The sequence below is a fragment of the Carassius gibelio genome, chromosome A19, assembly GCF_023724105.1.
Source record: "Carassius gibelio isolate Cgi1373 ecotype wild population from Czech Republic chromosome A19, carGib1.2-hapl.c, whole genome shotgun sequence".
Lineage (NCBI taxonomy): Eukaryota > Metazoa > Chordata > Actinopteri > Cypriniformes > Cyprinidae > Carassius > Carassius gibelio.
This window is the reverse complement of record NC_068389.1, coordinates 13,336,872-13,355,863: the sequence shown is the minus strand read 5'-3', so window position 1 is coordinate 13,355,863 and position 18,992 is coordinate 13,336,872. Positions and strand designations below refer to the sequence as shown.

The window sequence follows — 18,992 nt, the reverse complement described above, 5'->3', positions numbered from 1 at the left end:
TCTCTGAAAAGAGAAGCTCGGTGTACAGAGAGACCTTGTCAAGCAACACATGGGATGTAGGCGAGCAAGCTGCCTTCAGATCCCAAATGCATCACAAGGAGGTGAGCGCCGTTTTCACCACAGAGATCATTTCAATATTTAATGCCCTTTTCTAAAGCTAAAAAGTGATGCGGTCGTAATCCCATTTGCCGATGACAACAGTGCAGCGGCACTGAGGCCGCTGCTGAAGAGAAAGAAGTTGTGCGGATGCAGCGAGACTAAAATAAGGTTCTCCAAAGTGATTCACTCAGAAGGCACATCTAACGCCTCTCTGGCAGCAGAGCGGGTGTGATCTGCCGGCTTCCAAAGCTTCATTCCATGACCCTGTTTTCCTAAAGCCAGAGTGTTCCAAACTAATCCCATCCTGCACCCGGAGAGCGAGGCAGATGACACCATACAAAAGAAGCCCACAAACAGTATGAAATATCAAACAGACGCACATCATGAATGAGTAATTGAGAATGACTGCGGGGCAGAGAAATAGTGAGGAGCATCTTGGCATGAGCACTTACTCCAAACGGCTGCCAATGACACCTCCATCGTCTCGCTGCGACTCCAACATGGATGGAAAGAACAAACATTGAGAGGGTGAACCAAATGTGAAAAGTTTGCGATTTATTATTTTTCACAATAACCTGAGTGAAGTGTCTGAATACGACCGCTTGCTGGAGAGACGAGAGGGTGCAATACGGTGAAAAAAAGATTGCCGGGGTTGTCAGTTGTTGGTAAAGAAAGACAGGCACACATTAGGATGTTATTTAATGGCTTTAATGTGTAAAAAGTCAAACATGAAATCAATTTAAGTTAAAGCGACTTTCATTCTTTAGATCTAGAAAAAATGTCATTACAATTCAAAAATGCACTCAGATTTTTTCCTAATTTAAATATGTATAAAATAAATTATCCTCATATGAGATGAAGACTGCAATCATATGAGTTGCCTAATAAAAGCAGCTTTATTCATATTTTACATGGAGTGGGCTGGCTTGTGTTAAATACTTAAATAATTGCGTTAAATAACCCTTATTTCTGAAAATGTGCATATCAATAGATGAATAACTTCTGATTGTGAATGACTTAAAATGGTGTAGCGTAGAAAGAAAAAAATAAGTGCACCTTTAAGTTAGATATGAGACATTAATAACCATAATTAATGCATTGATAAAAACAAAAAAAAGTATACCTTCATTTCTGATGTTAAGGTCACTTACATAACAGCATAAAGTTACCTGAATTTTCTTCCAGCATTGATACGGTTTCAAAACACATGGTTTCAACATTCTTCCATCAGGAAAATAAAATTACAGTAAAAATCATTAATTATTCCAAGAAAAGTGCAAACTCACTGCTGCAGTAACCAACCACACAACTTTTATGGCCATAAATTTTTCTGGGTTGGTCCTATGCATCAGTAACTGGGCATGTTCGAAGATATTAATTTTAAACCACATTTATCGATAGAATGTATCACTTTTGTGTGTGTTTTATACTTCCATTGTATTGAGGATAAAATGGCCATATAGACATAGTGGAAATGGTCCTTAAAACCATCCATACGGAATAATATCCTCTTTTTGACCTCCGTAAGGAACCCATAATCCAATCTGAGGCTTTGACAGACAGGAAAAGCCCTACCATTGCAAACATAATTGTTCTCATAATATTATCAATCTTTCAATCATCTTTTTATCTATAGCGGCCATGAGAACATCTGTCCAGAATTTAAGCTCGTGTCATATGCTCTTACATCAGAATCACATCAGTAAATCAATTCTCTACATCACAATGTTCAGTTAGCCCGTCACCTTATAGATTAACAATAAAAATGTGTTCTGTAAACCAAACATGAAGTTCCCTCTCACCTATACTGTATTTAACATTAAAATGTCCATCTTTGAACACTGTGTAAGGCACTTAAAACATTTTAAATGTCTTTATAAAAAATAAAAATAAAAAGTCTTTATTTACCCACCATTAAGTCTTTCAAAAATATTTTTCTTTGTGGAACACAAAAATAGATTTTTAAGCGTGTCATAGCTGCTTTTTTCAATAGAATGAAAGTAATTGATAGTTTTCAATCAATAACAACTATATAACTTTATTTCTATATAGCCATTTAGAGTATAGCTCATGACTTTTATGGACTACATTTATATTTTATAAAGTGCCTTTTTTGGAAAATAGCAGAATAAACATTCTTCAAAATATCTTACTTTGTGTTTCACAGGGGAACGTTTTGAAACAACATAAAGGTGAGTAAATGAGTTCATTTTTGACAAAAAATCTACTTCCTATTTTCAACGTCCCAGCAATTTTAAGGACACCAGTTATTACTGAAGTAATAAATAACTGAGAAAGCTAAGTTAATCAAATCAATTCGTTATAAAATGGCTTGCAGAAATTATCATTCAGCTTAGAAAACATACTCACAGTTGGTCAAAATTTAAAGAGGTTTATATCCACATACTCTAAACCAGGGGCCTGTACCATGATGGTAGATGAACAAATTCAGTGTTACAGGATTAGTTTTGAGTTGACAAAACCAAACCTCTCCAATCTGGCTTTGTTGGTACTATGATGCTGATCATCAACTTTCTTTGTCAACTCAGGCTTTGATCCTGAGTTTGTGGAGTGTGTGCACATGAATGAGTGACATCACTGGCAAACAACCAATCACGAGCCTTGCAACACAATGCAAGTTTGATTTACATCTCACAAGAGACCCAGCGAGATTCAAAACTAAAGGTTAAGAGATTGAAGAATATGACAAATTTAAACTTCATATGAAACATGAAAGAAGACAAATAAATGATCTTGATATATCAGTGCAGTCACAAGTGAAACTTGTTAAGTTAGTCATACATTTGAAAATATATTGTGATTGAGACTCGAATAATAATAATAATAATAATAATAATAATAATAATAATAATAATAATATGAATCATAATAATTATATAAATTATAAAATGACTCCATAATTATCTTTTTTTTTTTTTTTTTGCGCATTAGTGACCTTTAATTTGGAGCAAGATAAACTGGGGGAGTGACTTTGTGTCAGACATGTGTCACTTTGCTTACATCTGATTGGTCCAGCTTCCGTTTGAGATCTCTAACCCAGAACATAACCTGCCCCGGAGTAGGTTAGCTGTGGAGTGTAAGTACATGACAATGAATCCCGCTAAAGGCTAAGCCACTTACGTGGTACCTAAAATCCAGGATTGGTGCAAAATAACCTGAAATTTACCTGGCTGGCCAGCTAATCCAGCTTCATGGTACAGGCCCCAGGTCTGTCAAACTCTGTCCTGGAGAGCCACAGCCCTGCTGAGTTTAGTTTCAGCCCTGCTCTGACACACATACCATATAGTTTTAAATAAACCTGAAGGACTTGAGTAGCTGGATCAGCTGCATTTAATTAGTGTTGAATCTAAACCCTGCAGGCTGTGGCCCTCCAGGAACTGAGTTTGACACCCCTGCCCTAAACTAACAAACCAGGGCTGCGTTTCCCAAAAGCATCGTTAGCTTAAGTAGATCGTAGCTCCATTTGTTTCAATGGGTCTACGATGTACTTAAGATTACAATGCTTTTGGGAAACTCAGCCCAGCACTGTTTCTCTACAACTTAAGGGAAATATGAAAAAAGAAATTGCAGTAATTTGGCAAATTTTAATCTAGTATTTGCTGTGACATCCAGTTCTGTTTCATCCCCTTCGAATGACAGATTATCTTTTCTTAAAAGCAGGTAAATGACTAGAGGTAGGCTGCCATATGGTTTCAGATACAAGTAATAATCACTGTACAATTTTAACTGTAATTGTGTATAAAAAGTGAAACCCAGCATCTCAATCACTGCATCGTGGGTGACTGGAATTACACGCATGTAAATACAAGCTGATGTTACAGCATGGAGGACAAAGCGGACGTGGAATAAAACGGCGAATTTGGCACCATCTAGTGGTTGGAAAGAGAATGTCAGCAGCGCCGCCACTGCTGCTCATCTGAGCCTAATCTCACTACTCAACCAAAAATACACCCATAACCAGGCTGCCTGAGCGAGATCGGACCTACGGATCACAGAGGAGGAGTCTTTAAAAATGCTAGTCACTAGAAAAAAGTAGTTAAATATGTCAAAAGATTTTAATAAATAGAAGCTACTTTGCAGGAGAACAGGGGATGATGAGACAACAGCCGATGGAGCTGGCAGCACTGACTGATTAAAATAACTAAAATTAACATCTTATAAAATCGTAATGATTGTCAATTGCGACAGAGAGACCCAGAGTTTATGATGAGTGCTTAAATACAATGTTTATATCTTGCTGAGAAATGGAGGTGTTCAGTAATGATGTCTATGTGCAGGCCAACCTAGAAGACGAATTCACCATGGGTTTCCTTGGGAACTTCCTGTGGGCTTTAAGAATGGCCATTTCTAATTAAAATAAGGTCTGTGTTTTTGAAACTTTTAAATTTCATCATACAACACACACTACTGTTCCAACTTTTGGAGCTGGTAAGAACCTTTGATGTTTTTGAAAAAAGCATTTCATGCTAACCATAGAAAAACAGTAAAAAAAAAAAAAAAAAAAAAAACGGGAATACTGTGAAATAATATTACAGTTTTAAATAACCATTATCTATTTTAATAGATTTTAAAATGTAAATTATTCCTATGATGGCAAAGCTAAATATTCAGCAGCCATTACTCCGGTTTTAAGCCTCGCATGATCCTTTAAAATTATTATAATATTCTAAGCATGATGGATGAGGTTTGAGAAAAAAAAAGTTCAGCACTATTTGACAAATCTAAGTTTTTGTTTTACATTATGAAAACCTTACCCATCACTTTTACTGAATCTTACTGAACCCAAACTTCTGAACAGTAGTGCATGTTGTAGCGCACATACCTTAGTTTACTCAGAAATCCAAAACTCGTTGAACATTTCTGAGAACACTTGTGGCACGAAAATGCTTATCCTCCTCAGGGTTTCAGGATTACAAACTGAACAACTCTATTATGAGTGATGAATTTTAATACACTATTCAAAAATGTTCAAATTGAATAAGTTAATTAATTACAACATACAATATTTTCTACAGTTTAACAGACAAGAGTCTGTACTGTGCATGTCGTGTAAAAGAAAGGCACTATCAATCCTAAGTGGAAGTGGAATGCTTAATAAGCGGGTGTGAAGTCGGAGCAGCCGATATGAAATTCCCTTTGAACTGTTGTGCAGGTGAAGGGTGTAGAGAGAACCTTTGCTATGTTCTCTCTTCAAAGAACCACTTCTGGGAGGTTGAGTCGGAGCAGGGCCGTAGAGCAGGGCCAGGGCTCCCAGTGTCGGTCCGGGCTACTGCCTCAACACACTTCTGTGTCTGAACATGGTAGAGAGAGCCGTCCTGCCAATGCAATGATTATGAGAAGTGTTACACGACTAAAGTCTAATACTTACAGTCAGCGGTTTGTTCAAATACTATAAAGGCCTTGGTGCACTAGCACAGGAAGGTTTTATTTTCTGCCAGCACCTCCTCCTTCCTCTAATACCCCACAGTCTAGAGGGAATCACGCGGACGTCACGCTGCTCTTCAGGTGCTCGCTGTACTTGCAAAGAGTTCACACTGAGGCTTGCTTCTGAAATTTCACTGCAGGCCACACTGAAACCTGTTGCCATGCTGTGTGACTTTCTCAAGTAACACTTTAAGGTGACATTTTCTTGGACCGTTGTTTGCTTCCAAGAACAGTTGGTGAATGCTTTCAATATTGAAAGCTATGCTGCTTAATTTTTTTTGTGGAAACTGTGATGCATATTTCAGTATTTTTCAATGAATAGGAAGTTCAAAAGAACTACATTTATTTCAAATATAAATCATTTGTAACATTATAAATAACTGTTTCTTTACGGTTTCACTTTTGCTCAATTTAAAGCGTCTGCTGAATAAAACTATTTAGAAAAAAAGTCTTATTAACCCCAAACTTCTATCTGTGATTATTTAGGATTAATTAATGCAATTAATTTGAGTAGAATTCTGTTTGCATGCAATCAGTTAGTACTGACAATCGTTCAGTGATCTCACCTCTCTGAAAAGGAACTTCTGGTCTTCAGGCACAGCTTCCCTGGATTTACTGCAGTGATGCATGGTGAGGAATGTGGAGACAGGATCAGCCACGACGCAGCCTGCAGGGTCCCTCGTGTTATAACGGATCTCTTGGAGTGTGGAGTACTCAAAGAACTGTCACAAAAAGAGAAAGCAAAATATTTAGACGCTCAACACATCATATTAAATATTACTGTGCACTCATTAGAGTGAGTAGAAAAGGTCCATCGTCTATTGTGAACAGTGTAGTGATAAAGGAAAAAAATAAAACTCCAAAACACAGATTCCGATTGCAATGATTGAATTTCGCCTGCTAAATTTCACTGCGCAATATTTGCCCTTCATATAAATGTCTAAAATATGAATTCACACAATTTGAGATATTTGGTTTCTTTTATCACAAAAAAGTGAACTACAAATAATTACACTACATTCAGAAGACATAATACATTTAATAAGCATTATATCTATAATTGCTAATTAATTCGTTGTCTTTCCTTGTTTACTAACATTCTGTCTGTCTTTTGTAAAATCTAGGGACTCAAAACATCATCCTTCAGTAAGCATATTAGTAATGGATTTAATGAATTGAATGAATCAGTTATCAGTAGCCTTTCAGTCTGTAAAATTACAAAAAATTTCAGTTGCTTTAAAAACAAGCGTGCTGTGGAGTGCACAACACACTATTTACTGCACCGTATCAGGATGCTGTCTTAATAATACATCAGAAGTGTGAGAAACACTTTGATGTATTTTTCTCAGGAAGCATTACAATCTCTGTGTATTGTGTGGCAGTGAACACTAATTGGAGAGGTGTGGCTGTCTGTCAATAGAGTTGTGAAAATGAAAGTTACCTGGTTTTGTCCCATGCCGTGACAAGGGTAAAGAATGACCCGGTGACCGACCATATTATGATCATCAGGTGGGTTGTAGTCAAAGCAGTAGTTGGCCATTCCTTTATTCTTCAACTACAATTAAGAAGAAACAAAGAAACATTCAAATAATTGGGTGCACAAGTCAGATTTTTCTTATTTAAAGGGACAGCTCTCCCCAAAATGAAAACTGTCATCATTTACTACGGCTCATGTTGTTCCAAACCCATAGGGAATTTGTTCATCTTCATTTCTGCTCCTAAGATATTTTTAATCAAATCTAAGAACTTTCTGTTAACTCAAAATTGTGATCTACGAAATCAGAAATTACATTATCAGCATAATATAGGTCCTTCTCAAAAAATTAGCATATTGTGATAAAAGTTCATTATTTTCCATAATGTAATGATAAAAATTAAACTTTCATATATTTTAAATTCATTGAACACCAACTGAAATATTTCAGGTCTTTTATTGTTTTAATACTGATGATTTTGGCATACAGCTCATGAAAACCCAAAATGCCTATCTCAAAAAATTAGCATATTTCATCCGACCCATAAAAGAAAAGTGTTTTTAATACAAAAAAAGTCAACCTTCAAATAATTATGTTCAGTTATGCACTCAATAGTTGGTCGGGAATCCTTTTGCAGAAATGACTGCTTCAATGCGGCGTGGCATGGAGGCAATCAGCCTGTGGCACTGCTGAGGTGTTATGGAGGCCCAGGATGCTTCGATAGTGGAAGTGTTGGGTCTTGAGTCTCTCAACTTTCTCTTCACAATATCCCACAGATTCTCTATGGGGTTCAGGTCAGGAGAGTTGGCAGGCCAATTGAGCACAGTAATACCATGGTCAGTAAACCATTTACCAGTGGTTTTGGCACTGTGAGCAGGTGCCAGGTCGTGCTGAAAAACGAAATCTTCATCTCCATAAAGCTTTTCAGCAGATGGAAGCATGAAGTGCTCCAAAATCTCCTGATAACTAGCTGCATTGACCCTTCCCTTGATAAAACACAGTGGACCAACACCAGCAGCTGACATGGCACCCCAGACCATCACTGACTGTGGGTACTTGACACTGGACTTCAGGCATTTTGGCATTTCCTTCTCCCCAGTCTTCCTCCAGACTCTGGCACCTTGATTTCCGAATGACATGCAAAATTTGCTTTCATCCGAAAAAAGTACTTTGGACCACTGAGCAACAGTCCAGTGCTGCTTCTCTGTAGCCCATTTCCTGCACATGCCTGTGCACGGTGGCTCTGGATGTTTCTACTCCAGACTCAGTCCACTGCTTCCGCAGGTCCCCCAAGGTCTGGAATCGGTCCTTCTCCACAATCTTCCTCAGGGTCCGGTCACTTCTTCTCGTTGTGCAGCATTTTTTGCCACACTTTTTCCTTCCCACAGACTTCCCACTGAGGTGCCTTGATACAGCACTCTGGGAACAGCCTATTCGTTCAGAAATTTCTTTCTGTGTCTTACCCTCTCGCTTGAGGGTGTCAATGATGGCCTTCTGGACAGCAGTTAGGTCGGCAGTCTTACCCATGATTGCGGTTTTGAGTAATGAACCAGGCTGGGAGTTTTTAAAAGCCTTAGGAATCTTTTGCAGGCGTTTAGAGTTAATTAGTTGATTCAGATGATTAGGTTATTAGCTCGTTTAGAGAACCTTTTCATGATATGCTAATTTTTTGAGATAGGAATTTTGGGTTTTCATGAGCTGTATGCCAAAATCATCAGTATTAAAACAATAAAAGACCTGAAATATTTCAGTTGGTGTGCAATGAATCTAAAATATATGAAAGTTTAATTTTTATCATTACATTATGGAAAATAATGAGCTTTTATCACAATATGCAAATTTTTTTAGAAGGACCTGTATGAGTAAAAGTTTATATCACAATGTGTTTGTTCTGAATTACAAAAAAAGAGAGAAAAAGTTAAGTTTTTGCATTTTTACTACAAAGCTGTGCATGTAAACATGAGTTTGTCTCTTCTTACCATGCCAAACATTCCAGGCCTGTCCTCTGGGACTTGAATCTCAGGGTAGATGTTCTCCAAGAGCCACTTAAAATCTTTACAGCCAAGACGCATTCGGAGTTTCCGTCTGTCTGTCACATCACCATATGCCTCCTGAAACAAGTGTTAAAAATTATGGATCCTGTTGAAGATATTTTACTACTTAATGTATTTACATCTCATTAGGCTACTTCATGAGCACTGTTATTATGCGGTTTGAAATTTATATTTATGCATATCAATAACCCACAACAACATATTATTTGCACACTTTTTTAAAATAGAGTATTTCTTTTCATAAACCGCAACTTGTCATAATAAACTGTAATATAAAAGCAAACATCTAATAACATTTTGTCATCTTGTTTTTTTAAGCATTCCGGTGCAATCACCCTGCAGCGTTACACCACAAACTGCTACATGCTGCAACATCCTGTTGCAAAATAAAGTTGTAACCCCATCTCAACAAACAGGATTCCTGTGTATGTTTGTGGCAGTGGTATCTCTTCATAACCGCCCACCAGACAAGAATTACTGATGAGTAATGGTCCACACACTGGTGCTAGAGATACTCTCCCGTATGAGGAACATCTGTTGAAGGCAAAGCTCTGGCGAAGTGTTTCATCAGATCTGCACTTAGATGAATGACAAGAAGTGTACTTCCAATTAACCAACTTGATAGCGAATCATCAATAACGTATGGTCCCACTGTGAGTGCCAGCAGGGTGCCACAGCATCGCACCCATTGATGATCGGTCTGTGATCAGGCTTCAGTCTCAACAAAGTCCTGAGGTGGCACGTATCGTCCAGCTACACGCTCAATCAAGCAGCTGTCAAATGAGGCTTTCTGATCATCAAGATCCATCAAAGAGCCTCATTCTGTTGATCTTTAGGACTCCGTGGCCCAATCGACAGAGATTTTGGCCATGAATAAAATATGCCGCGAGACTCGGATGCTGAAAGAGAGAGCGATCCTCTTACGAATTTGCGTGGAAGTGGAGGATGAAGGTTGTCAAACCTGATCCACGTTGGCAAGGTCAGTGTTTGCCTGTGGTTTATACCCGAAAAGAGAGACAGCCTTATCTGCTGGCATCTCGTCAGATAGATTTCGAGTTAGCAGTGCCAACCTGGCAGCATCTCCAAGGTTCAGAGAAAAAAGGGCTATCCGATCTATCACCGAAAGCACCTCTCTCTTTAACTACAGCGCTCGCCCACAAGGGCGGCTAAATGACAAACATGGCTGAAAGAGGTGCCACTTCTTACTGTAGTAATTTCACACCAGTGTCACCTAAGGAGTTTCAGCTCACCTGCTAAATGTCATCCATTTAGAGCAAATCAACAGATTCTGTAAAAATGGGTGAAGATATATCTAGATTTGTGCAAAGAAAATGTGCTTCTTTCACAAGGGCTATGTGAGTCTATCTACACTAACCTCAAAGATAGACAGTGTGAAAACAAGCAGACAAGCAAACAAAAGCAGAGTTATGCAACAGACTGCACAAGTAGGCGTACCAGACGAGCATGAGGGCTGCGATGGTAATACACTTCTTTGTATTCGTCCATCCAGACTTCTGCCGCCCGCACGCTGTTGGACAAGGCCTTGCTTCTCGAGTATGGCGCTTTCTTCGGAAAGACGTGACCCACGTGAGAGCAAGGATGGATTTCCAGACTCCCTCCACACTGCCAGATCTGAAAAACCCCCAAGACAGGAAACGGATTAGACATCCGAAATAATCCGTAGGCATCTTTTTAGGCATTATAGGCATATTTGAAATTAGGCAGGTCCATTATGCTGCCTCCTAAGGACCCCTGAATATGATATTTCTCCAGGTGAATATTTTCTTGTACAGACCCATTTATACCATGTGAGAAAAATATTCTTTGTGATACTGTAATTAAAATTAAACAATTGCATACTTGGGTTTTGTAACAGTCATTATATTAAAGCCAAAGCATTTTATTCTTAAAATACAATCAGGAAAATATTTAATTTCTCTTAAATTGTCTGGGTATCTTTTTCTCCTTATTATTAAAGTATAGTTAAAATATAATGCCTGAAGAGAAACAATTTCCATTTTTAATTCAAATGTATTCGATAACTCTTAAATAATAAGAGTAAATATTGCTCCAAATCAGCTTTACAGACAAAATTGCCTTAATATCCCCAGTGAGCAAGCTAAAGGACAGTGTTGAGAGGAAAAAGAAAACTCTCTAGAAGAAAAGATGCTTTATTATACTGTATGTAGATTTGTTTTAAAACCTGTTAAAAATTATGATTAAACATCATGATTAATTGAAACAATTTTAAACAGTATGACAGTCTGTCATATCGCACTGACAGAGCAAGCTGTCTGGTCTTTGAGCAATCTTGCTGAAATATGATTAAAACGCAGCTCCTGGCATTCAAGGCACTCAAAACACAAGTGAAACATTTCTGTCTATGTACAAGTGTTGCAATGCTTCAGGCGATGAGCTGAGTAATGAGAGGAATAATGAGTAAGTAAATGCTGCAAAAACATTGAAGGTCGCTTTATTCATCATGTTAGCTGACAGACACTTAATAAAGGCACAGACTGACCTCCTAACTTTGTGTGACTCATCACACAGTTTTTAAACTAGGATTGTGACTATCTGCCGAAAGGCATTCTCCCATCAGGAAACCAAATCTTGGGGAGAAACGATAGGAAAAAATTTTTATACATAAAAAAAAACAAAAACAAAGGTTCAACAAATCGCACTTACTCTGAATGAGAACTCCAGGTTCTCTCCACCCCACACCTCCATTCCTGTGTCATATGTGCCCAGGTAATGAAAGTACTTCTTGTTGACTGCAAACAAACCCCCAGCCATCGTAGGAGACCTGGATCAAAGCAACAGACAGAAATATTTCTGTGCTTCTACTAGGGAAATTACAGTAACGTCCACATTTTTTCTTGGACATGTCCTGCCTGAGATTTAAAAATGTAAAATCTTTTGGCATTATACATTATATATATACACGTGTATTTGCATTTGACCATATCTGTACATTAGATCCCATCTTCTTGCATGCCATGACTGGACAATTATGTACTCTGCCTCCACACTATTGGTCAAACTACTTGTCAGTCATTACCTTTAGGAAGTATGAAAGCAATAAATACAACAAAACAAAGCCAAAAAAAAATCTGACATTTTAGGCAATTCTCAGCCAGGAGACGTCCAGGAAAATGAGGACATATGGTCAGTAAGGCAGGGTTATATACATAAAGGCAGGGTTTACAGTTGTTTTATTGCAGTTATTAGCATAAACGTTTAATTTGGAGAGAAAACATTCAAATATGTTCACCTAAATGGTCCCGTTGCCTGAAACATTGTCATAAAAATCAAATCACACACACAAAAAAATCATTATTCAGTCAATGCTGAAAATGTAATGACATATCAACCAAATCATTGTTTTCCAGTTGGTGCAACCATGAAGCACAGACCTGATGACATCAGTGGGAGAACTTCTGCGTTTCTGTTCATGTTCTGGGATAGTGTGCCACGTGAACACCAATCTCCAATCAAATCCTCCAATCTGAGGTTCTCCAGCGTTGCCCAGGTACTGGAAGGTGTTCCAGTCAATAACATCAATCACTGGACACACCACGGCTGAAGGCTCGTCCTTTATTCTACAGGTTTTAAAGATTTTTAACAAAGCCAGATGAATATTCATTTCTCACAAAACAAACAGTAATGCAGCATGTTGTTTAGGTGTGACCAGAACAAAAGTATGCACATTTTGTAATGCAAAAAGAGAGAGAGCAAATTTCTAACCAAATTTAATGAAACATATGCATATTTGAGGTTTGTAGAGAGGAGTTTATCAGTCTCACCTCTGGAGTAAAGGCTCCAACCAGCCTTCATGGCACTCACAGTGGCAATCGAGGAAGGTCAGCACTTCTCCTGTGGCAATGGAAGCCCCCAGGAGCCGTGCTCGCACCAAACCCTCTCTCTTCCTTGCTCGGATCAGACGCACCTTTTTGAGATTGGCGATGTAGTTCTCTAGAGGCTCCTTTAAATGATCTGTTGGTCAAATGCATGAGAACTTCTCAGTAAAAGCTGCAGACCTAGAGGGAACAAAAACTTAGGACAGAAATAAAGGATGCTAATTGGCTTTTATATAAAGGAGCAACTTGCCTTTTCACCACAGGGTGGAGCTGAGACTGTTATTACTGTGGTATTTCACCGATTAGAATTAAGTTTTCAAACTTAATTTTTGTGCTCCTTGGGGATGTGTGTGTCCTCTTTGTGCTGTGCCTGGATCTAACTTAACTAATGACTGTTAAATAAGTAAATATGTACACTATTTTATTAATATCTAGTTATAGTTTTACTCAAGATTAAAGACTCTTTTTTTTTTCTTGTTTTTCTTCTTTGTTAATGTTTCAAGTAAAAAAGGAAACATAAAAGATAGTATAAATTGGGTAAGACTTTGTTTATATATATACTTTAAATCAGTGTCTGATTTACACACACATTGTTTGTCATTGTTTGGTTAGAAATTAGCAAACATTTCACTAAGGAAACATACAACAGTACAGTACTTTCACCTTTTTCTAAAGAACATGGGAGTGGTGTCTGCACATGAAAAACTGTCTGGTAGCAATAGCCACGTTTCCACTGTCAGGCCAAAAGCGGGTGTGCTAGTGCGTGCCAGGGCCAGTCGCGTTTCCACTGTCACTTTCCGTGCTTGATCGTGCCTCGCCGGGGCTTCGACGGCCCGGGTTTTTTGGCCTGATGAAATCCTTGGGCCAAAGCGGGCTAGAGGAGTGATTATGAACAAAGGCAGAGTTTCTCACCGTCTGGAGAGCGTCTGCGTCACACATCATAACAGAATCATAACAGCGGATCATAACAGAAAGTTAAGCTATAACACCAGCATTAAAGACTTTTTCAAATAAGTTGAGCTCAAAACGCACTTTCAGTCATCAGCGAATGTTTGAAATAGCTTGATCCGATGTGGATTATAATCAGCATACAAGGCAGAAATATTTATAAGCAATGCAAAAGACAATGCACGATAGGCATTAACATTACCATAGTAAACATGGTAAATGTGCCCCCTTGAAGAAGCTTCTTATTCTCAATCCCAATCGTGTATTTATTTAGTAACTTATATTATCTGTCATAAGTCTCGTCCCGAGAGTTTAGCCCCACTTAGCCCATGTCATAAAAATATAAATGTTTTTCTTTTTGTTCGGGAGCTTTTATAAAAAATATAGAAATGATCATTATTTCTAAATATGATGTATATAAGCTATTGTTACTTCAAATAAACAGACTCGACTGAATAAGCAGGATAACGCTTTTCTATGTGACATTTTCAATTATGATAATTCATCATGATCAATGTATCACTTATTATAGTAAAACATCATGCTTTTGGATTTAAATATTTAACAAAGCATGCAAACAAACGTGTTTGTTTTGTGATCGCGCGATTTCCAGTGACTTATTTCTTTATTAGTTTTGTGATAACTTCTATTTGTTGGTGTAATGATGGGGTTTCGTGACGTTGTTTCTGAGTGGCGTGTGAAGGGTGGGTTTTAGTCAAACTTCTGGCAAGACGGTGGAAACGCTGTGCTGTTTTGGCCTCGGTGCTACACGCCCGAGGCTATTAGCCCCACCTAGCCAGTTTAAAGCACTGGCTCACACTGGCCCGACAGTGGAAACACGGCTAATGTTAGTTTTGTGGATGGTTCATAGGTGTCTCAAATCAAAGATGCACCAAACTCAACCTAATATGATTTAGTTTTTAAACATTTGATCTTTTTTCCCCATACTTTATTTTGATTTTTTCTACATAAACAGAATCTATCACACAATTACAGATACACTTGATTGAAGTTATTAGCTATACCTTTAATATCTTCATTCATTTGATCTTATGATAAGCATGTACTCAAAGGAAGCATGAGAAGTTTTCATTCAGATGGATACCTCGGTCACTGTAGTCATCTACCAGTATGATTTCAGTCAGCAGCAGGTCCGGTGAGGTCTCCAGGACACTGTGCACTGTCCTCAGTAGTGTGGACCAGGCTTCATTGTAGAAGGCTATCACTACTGATGTTGAGGGCAGGCTCGGATAGTCATATTTCAGGTTTCTACATCTGAATAGACAGATCTTGTTAGATAATGCCTTGCTTCCTACATCGTCAGACCACATTCTTGTTTACAGTGTGATTTTACGAAGATAAAATATCACATAAAATAAAAGAAAATATTAATTCCAACTTAAAAATACATAGCTAAAATAAGCATCACAGATGCATCTGTTCAACCTCAATGGTCATTATAAAATGATAACAAAATAACAAACATGACGCAAACAATAAATACAAAAACAACAACAAAGAAAAACAGTTCAGTAATATTTGGCTTGTTATTTAATTTTTTATTTATATTTATTACCTATCAGAGTAAAACTAACTGCAAATATAATTATAACAATACACACCCTTTAGATTTGGGATGGGTTATCGGCCTATGGTTTGACTTCATATGTTTTTTTGTGTCCATAAAAGGGTCTGATTGCAATATATTTATTAATTATCCTAAAAACTCATAATTTTTGTGAGATAACCAATAAAAAGTTTTTATATATAAAAAAAAATCTAAATTTATTTGAGTATGACCAACTGTTATAGCGTCATATTGAACTTTGTTACTTTGTAGACGGTCCCTATCTGTAATCGCACATTAAACATTGAGGCAAGATAGGGACTGTTTACAAAAACATTTACAACTTGTATGGCTTGCAATAAATCGTGGAGGACTGAAACTAATAACTGTATCATGTATATAAAATTCAAATGTTATTCAAATAAACCCATTTAAAACCATCAGATCAAACATTTAGGATATTTTAAGGCTGGATATCTCACAAATACCAAACTTTAAACATTAATGTCCAGCATGGACACTTACAGTGGGTTCCATCTTTCAGGCAGCCTGCGGTGTAGTGATATCCTATCGCTCACATAAGTGTTTATCTGATGTTTTTTGATGCTCTCCTCCTCCTCTCGCTTCTCTTCTTCAGTCAGGTCCAGTTTAACAGCTCTACCCATCTCTCCCAGAGCATTAACGTCTAGAGGAGGCTTCTCGTAAACAGGTTTCTTCAGTAATTCCTCGTCCACATTTTTGTGCTGCTCGACTGTAACTTCTCTTCGACTCGCCAGTCCGACATCACTGTGGGTGTTCCTATGAAACACTAAATATCCCACTACAAAAGCCCCGAGAATGTACAGAATGAGCTTGGGCCGACTCCGTCTGCCACATATTGCCATAATGTGTCCTTTTTGTCCGTCTTGGTGCCCTCAAACTGTTTGTCATCCAAAGTTCAATCTCGTGAAGAGTTGGAGTTCGAAGAAAGTTCGCCAAGGTAAGAGGACCTCGTTTTCAAAGTGCCAGATTTCATTTTAAAGTCGACTACAGTGAAGGGCAAACTATCCAAGCAGACCGAAAGTTGGTCATTTAATCTGTGACAGAAAGCCACTGTTGAGGTGTGATCGACATGAACGGGCGAGCAGAGCCGGTTGAAGACAGGGGAGGAGTTGAAAGCACTTCCGTTAAAGCGAACGCTTTGGGTGCGTTCGACATGATTAAACGCGTGTCGTTTTACTGATCGGCTACTATAGTGTCATTGTTGCAATCGGGGAGGAGTTGAGAAGAGGAAAAGTCAAGCCGAACACGTTCTGCTTCCGTGTATCTGCAGAAACTACATTAATTTACGGGAGACACGTGAAAATGAACAAAAATCATATTCACAGACGCCAAAAGGAAGTTTATGCAAAACGATGGAAACGTAATTAAACCATGTGAATGATCCGTCATTTTATACTGATCAGATGTATTGACTGTAATATTAATAAACAGAAACATAAGAACTTTTTTTTTTATTGTTGTAGTTCCAAGTCAGTATCTTGGCTTGGCTTAGATGTCCAAATGCGTAAACAATATGCATCTAAAATTATCTTTGAGAAGTTATGCATAATCTAAAAAATATGCATTTAACATCTACCTCCAGTAAACTCGTATCACAATCCATAAACAAGACCACTGCATCAGTTATTTGATAAATCTTGTGAAAACCAAAAAATAGTTGAGGAAATCTGAGATCAAATTTTCAAAACTTTTTCAGACTCATTTTTGACAACATGAGAAACCAAAACAAATGAAGTAATTTAAGCATTGAATTTGCATTGAAGTTTGGTGCAACTGTCTATCCAGTTTTGAAGCTTTTATTAAAAAAAAAAAAAACATTGGAAAAACTCTTTTTTTCCTCTGGTTAGGATATGGTTTGTGTTATAAAATGTTTTATCCCTGATGTCAGTGCCCTCAGTAACCCCTGCAAGAGAACCATTTACAGGTTTACTTATTTTAATTTTTAACAAGTATAGTAGTTTCAATGAACAAGTTTTAGATATTCTTTTTAAAAAACGTTTACTGGTTTGAGCCACAGCCATACAGTGGCACAACCTACAGGTCTACAGAGCACTGAGCAGGGCTGTAGATTGGTGCAGAGAGGGATTTGCACGATCAGATTAGCAGGCTTGTTTGTCAGATAAGGCCAGCAGAACTGGAAGAAAGAAATCCAGGTCAAATCACAGAGAGTCTTCCGGGTCACACACTGTGACAGAACGTTAATCCAAATCCATTTAGTGCATGTCCGCTTTATAAACACTGTTATGCCAAGATACACAAGCCTGTGAAAGTACACATATATGGTTTCTTAATATGTGAAATCATGTATGATTTAAATAAGGATGCCTCATTCGCATTTCACAACCAGCCTAACCTTTTAGCAACACACTTCTTTTTAACTATTTGAAGGTTGTATATCAAGTTTCTATTTGAAGTGTATATTAACTCCTGTAGACATCACTTCTCTCACAATTTCTACAATATCACATAGTTTTGTATTTGTTCAATAAATTTGAACATATTTGCATGAAACAGTATTTGCCTCATCCATTCCCTTCTTATAAACAACATTTTATAATAAATATGTAAGATGATCCATGTAGCAAGCAAAATTTATGTTTATCCAAATTAATGTTTAATTATTGATTAGGCCTTCAGAGAGGTGAGATGGTAATTTGAGTGCTACAGTTTTTTTGATTGAACACTCTTATTGTAAAAGATCCAAAGAGTGTTGTAATAATCTATGGTACACTGAACAAAATGTTGCACAGTCATTTACCACGTACAGTATAAAACAGCTTTTCTAACATGTCCAATCAGACATCAGAGTAAAATGCAGGCTGCTATTTACTTCATAACACCCCATATATGTTCTATTGTATTTTTGAGATTGAGTTTTGCAAATATTATGAGGGTTGTGTAACAGATTCTCCCTTTAATAGCAAACTGCCAACTATCTAAATGAACAGAACAGCTTTTAGAGGAAATCAAGTTGTTTGAACTACCACCGAATGACCTCATGGGAAATGTGATGAGTCCTTCATGTCTAATTTCCATCTTACTCATTGCAGCAATATTCCGAGAGGAACCAGAAACAAACATAATTGGTATCATATAAGGGGATCTTTCACGCACCTATTGCCCACAATCCAATCAAAAGTCATAGGAGAAAGTACAGCTTTATTTATATAGTTGCATGGCACACCTGGAAAGTGTGCTATGAAAGATTTGAAGCTAAACCTCGTGTGGTTTCTCGTGATCTGGCTTACTTAAGAGGCTCGGGTCACAAATTTCAAACTGCAGCGAACACCTTATTTTATGGGGATGTGACTTTACCTGATAACATTTTATCTGAATGCATTTAAGTGTAACAAAAACATTGAAATAAAACAATAGAATAATAAATAATAATAATAAAAAAAAACAGTTTTGATTCTAATCCCACGTGTTAATTCTCCCACCACTAGATGGCACAGCAACAAAGTCAAGGACAGGTCACATTGTCAAAATAAACAAACCACCAGAA

The 18,992-nt window shown here is 37.6% G+C and overlaps 1 protein-coding gene across 1 annotated transcript; it reads right to left on the bottom strand.

Annotated features, from left to right (window-relative positions):
- Nucleotides 1–791: 791 nt before the first annotated feature.
- On the bottom strand, nucleotides 792–16,644 carry LOC127935348 (polypeptide N-acetylgalactosaminyltransferase 12). The gene is made up of 10 exons (XM_052533145.1): nucleotides 15,971–16,644; nucleotides 14,984–15,153; nucleotides 12,877–13,066; nucleotides 12,487–12,672; nucleotides 11,759–11,876; nucleotides 10,529–10,705; nucleotides 8,999–9,130; nucleotides 6,986–7,099; nucleotides 6,111–6,266; nucleotides 792–5,435 (listed from the first exon to the last, which is right to left on the bottom strand). Exons 1-10 carry the CDS (start codon nucleotides 16,327–16,329, stop codon nucleotides 5,298–5,300), a joined length of 1,740 nt encoding a protein of 579 aa, XP_052389105.1. The 5' UTR covers nucleotides 16,330–16,644; the 3' UTR covers nucleotides 792–5,297.
- Between the last annotated feature and the right edge of the window lie 2,348 nt (nucleotides 16,645–18,992).